Raw genomic sequence first — 4,177 nt, 5'->3', positions numbered from 1 at the left:
TCTTTCGTCACACCTATTACTCCAACCTGCAGATACCCACACTTGCCCTGGGGAATTGGTGTACTGCCCCCTCTACTGGTTAAAGGAAGATACTTCACTGAGACCATTAATACAAATTTTTTTTTTTTTCATATTTACTAATTTAATACCTAATTTAATCAATTGCAAATAATACAATTAGCATAATAGTTTAAGTGAAAGTTAACTAGGTTATTTGACTGTAAAAGTATGAACATTAAAAATATAAGTGTTCATGTTTTTACATATATTATGCATAATCGAGAATTTTCAATGTGGTCTCAGACGTTTGGATTTGTGCATCTGATGTAGTGGTAACATCCAAAAACAAACACAATGATATCTATAAAAAAAACACATTCAGTTTATTCCCATAAATACACAATTTACATGTCCGGCACTCGATAACAGGGAGTTTTATAGAAACCATTCAATGGTAACAATAAACAAATAAGCAAAATCAAACTCTGGAATGGTCTATTTTTATGTACACAAAGCAGTTGCATAATACAGTTGATGGCTTTGTCCAATAGGTTTTGGATCAGAACACGTGCCATGGAACGTTTGCTAGTAGGTGGAGTAATCATCCATCGTAATCTCAAATAAACACTTAAGAACCTTCACCGCAACTTTTTGTTTTCACCTCATACTAACACCATGTGTGCCTCTGGACCTCTCCACCTCTGGACATTACAACATTAGGAAATGGTGCACGTCTTGTTCATGTCTTCTATTGGGTTTTCTTGTGGTTCTCTCTGGCAGCTTTTCTCTTTAACTGCAGAATCTTCAATTCTGTCATGGTTGAGAAGGTCCTCCATACCCACACAGCCTAAAACACAGAGACTTAGTTTAAATCAACATCTTAAACATACTTTGTAAACATAATTAGATGAGATGCATATTGTAGTATTATATATGAAGAAGAATATTCTTAAAGGAAAACATTACCACAATAATAACTGTGTTGAGCAAGAGCGGGACAGAGTACACTAGTGATATGAACATTCCTTTTGAATCAAAGTATTGGAACTTTGAAAAAGACCTAAAAACAAAATGCAGACACATTCAGTATATAAGAACAAAATACAGTACATAACATTATGTCGGTGGGTTGTGGTGGGTGTATAATTACCTACCTCCAATTCATCGCTGCCAACTCATTCAGATATTCTGCACTGTAAACCATTGAGACTGCAAAACATGAACTACTATGTTATCTGTTGATCACAACACAATCTAAAGTGCCTAATATATATAGTGAGTGAAGTAGATGATTGCTGCGCTTGTGACAGGGCGAAAAACAATTGAGAATTGACACGATGGTGAAAGATCGGAAGACCGAAGTTTCATGTGGACCATTCGGAGATTTTTTCCAGAATTTCCACTGGGTGTGAATTGTGCTAAAAAAAAAAAACCGTTGCCTTATCTTCTCTGAAAAGTGTTCCGCACATTCAGCTGACTTTAAAAACACTTGCAATAAACAAAAACCGATCTGTCCAACACTGAACTCACGAGACGTCTGAATCGATGTATAACAAATCGGTAACACTGTACAATAAAGATCAATTTTTTAAACTCTAGTTAACATTAACTATTAATAAACTACACTTCTAAAGCATTTATTAATCTTTATTAAAGGGATAGTTCACTTTGAAATACATTTTTGGTATGTTTTAGCTTACCTCAAGGGCATCCAAGATGTAGGTGTCTTTTTTTCCGCAGTAGTTTAAATTTTGATATTTTTAGGTCAAACCGTTCTTGTCTGTCAGTCATATAATGCAGGTCTATGGTCACTGTCTCAAAGAGCATGCACAGAGTCCAAATTAAAACAATTCCCCGTCGTCCAAATTAAACAATTCCCCATCGTAAGTACACATTTATGGCCTAAGACACGAAACGAGCGGTTTGTGTGAGAAAACGAACAGTATTTATATAGTTTTTACCTCTTATACACAGCCATGTCGAAGTGATCTGATCTGACGTGTACGCAGACTGGTGCATAGATAAATACACTAGATGTCGCCTTGTCTACGGCAGTTCATTGGAACGAATGTCTTTAAGGCGACATCTAGTGTATATATCTATGCACCAGTCTGCGTACACGTCAGATCAGATCACTCGGACATGGCTGTGTATAAGAGGTAAAAACGATATAAATACTGTTCGTTTTCTCACACAAACCGCTCGTTTCGTGTCTTAGGCCATAAATGTGTACTTACGATGGGGAATTGTTTAATTTGGACGACGGGGAATTGTTTTAATTTGGACTCTGTGCATGCTCTTTGAGACAGTGACCATAGACCTGCATTATATGACTGACAGACAAGAACGGTTTGACCTAAAAATATCAAAATTTAAACTACTGCGGAAAAAAAGACACCTACATCTTGGATGCCCTTGAGGTAAGCTAAAACATACCAAAAATTTATTTCAAAGTGAACTATCCCTTTAATGTTAATTTCACCATTTACTAGTAGCCTACATTATTGAAATTTTTAACATTAGTTAGCCTTGTTCACTACACTGTGAAGTAACATGAACAAACAATGAATTCTGTATTTTTATTAACTAAGATTAACAAAGATTAATAAATACAGTAACAAACGTATTGCTCATGGTTCATGTTAGTTAGCGTAATACATTAACTGTGAGGGGTGGTGGCGCAATGGATAAGACACATGCCTTTGGCGTGAGAGACCCGGGTTCGAATCCACTGTGAGACACCAATGTGTCCCTGAGCAAGACACTTAACCCCTAGTTGCTCCAGAGGCGTGCGACCTCTGACATATATAGCAATTGTAAGTCGCTTTGTATAAAAGCGTCAGCTAAATGAATAAATGAAAATGTAAATGTAAATTAACTAATGTAAAACAAAAATTTAAAATAAAAGCACATTTACTCAGAACACCTCTTAAAATGAGAATGTAAGTGTGCTTACCCCATTTTGTTTTAGTAAGACTTCACCTTAATAAACTACAGTACTTTCAGATTATTTATATGACAATGTGTAGAACAATTACCCAAAAAATATTTTAGTTTAGACTGGAGTGAGGTGAGGCGAAACCAGAATAATGCAAAGCAAGTTGTTGTTGGCTAATTGTATTCAATTGTATATGGTAGAAAATTAGACTATTAGTTAAAATAAACTTTTTAATTCTACTTTTTATTCTACTTTTTGCTACAAAGCTATGAAATCCAATGCTAAGACCAATTTTGGCCCAGGAAAAAACCCTGATACACGTGTCGATTTGACAGCATTTCTACACACACATACATATATATATATGGTGAGATAAATTTATAATTATGTATTTAATATAATTAAATAAATATAAATTATGTTTATGGTCCTTTCCCAATCTAACCGCAAAACATTCACAAAACGCATCTTGTCTGAGCAGTTTGTCGTCTTGTAATTTTTTCGGAAATTTTATTTTGTATTTCACTATAATTTAATACATTTACCCTTACCTTTAACATTTTAATTATTGCAGAAACTCACCCATCAAGAGAAAATGACAGATCTGAAGGCGGTAGTATTTGCAGGACAGGATGGTGAAAGCAAAACAGAAGACATGGAAGGCCAGCAGACAAATCAGCCAGGACTCAGTCCAGTCAACCTAGAAAAAAAAGTTTATATGATGATTATTACTTGTTCTTTTAGTAATAAATCGTTTTCTTTATTTAATTCGGACCACGTGACCTCGGATGTACTGAAAAATAGCGACAAAACAAAAACTCTGGATTAGCTTTATGCCTAAGAGAATCAAATGTTGCTGTAAACTTACAGACTGTAGAAAGCTCCATAATGATGTGACGCGAACATTGCTGAATCCATCGATTGGAATGGCGCTGATATTTTTAGCTTTGGACTCGGTCATTTTGTTTGACTAGCAGCTACACGCCACTAAAACACATACAACATAAACACTTCCGCATTCGTCACTTTCTTTCTCTCGCGACACAACCTCAAGCTCACCAATGGATGGCGCTATTACGCTTCTTAAACATGTAGTTGATGCTAAGACTAAGAGCAGTTTATTCACAGACAGTAACATTAAATATTTAATATTTATTTTCAAATGCGGGTTTTCTACATTTTTATATTGAAATAACATAGAATGCCTTTAAATTCCCGCATCGATTTAAAATGAAGAAA

The 4,177-nt window shown here is 35.1% G+C and overlaps 1 protein-coding gene across 1 annotated transcript; it reads right to left on the bottom strand.

Annotated features, from left to right (window-relative positions):
* Window positions 1–360: 360 nt before the first annotated feature.
* Window positions 361–3,971, bottom strand: tmem18 (transmembrane protein 18). The gene is made up of 5 exons (XM_082146301.1): window positions 3,807–3,971; window positions 3,521–3,638; window positions 1,155–1,209; window positions 967–1,060; window positions 361–847 (listed from the first exon to the last, which is right to left on the bottom strand). The coding sequence occupies exons 1-5, from the start codon at window positions 3,897–3,899 to the stop codon at window positions 749–751; spliced, it is 459 nt and encodes a 152-aa protein (XP_082002427.1). The 5' UTR covers window positions 3,900–3,971; the 3' UTR covers window positions 361–748.
* Window positions 3,972–4,177: the final 206 nt, after the last annotated feature.

Source organism: Leuciscus leuciscus, assembly GCF_965113295.1.
Source record: "Leuciscus leuciscus genome assembly, chromosome: 18".
In the NCBI taxonomy this organism is placed as follows: domain Eukaryota; kingdom Metazoa; phylum Chordata; class Actinopteri; order Cypriniformes; family Leuciscidae; genus Leuciscus; species Leuciscus leuciscus.
The sequence above is the reverse complement of the archived record's forward strand: the minus strand, read 5'-3'. Positions and strand labels throughout refer to the sequence as shown.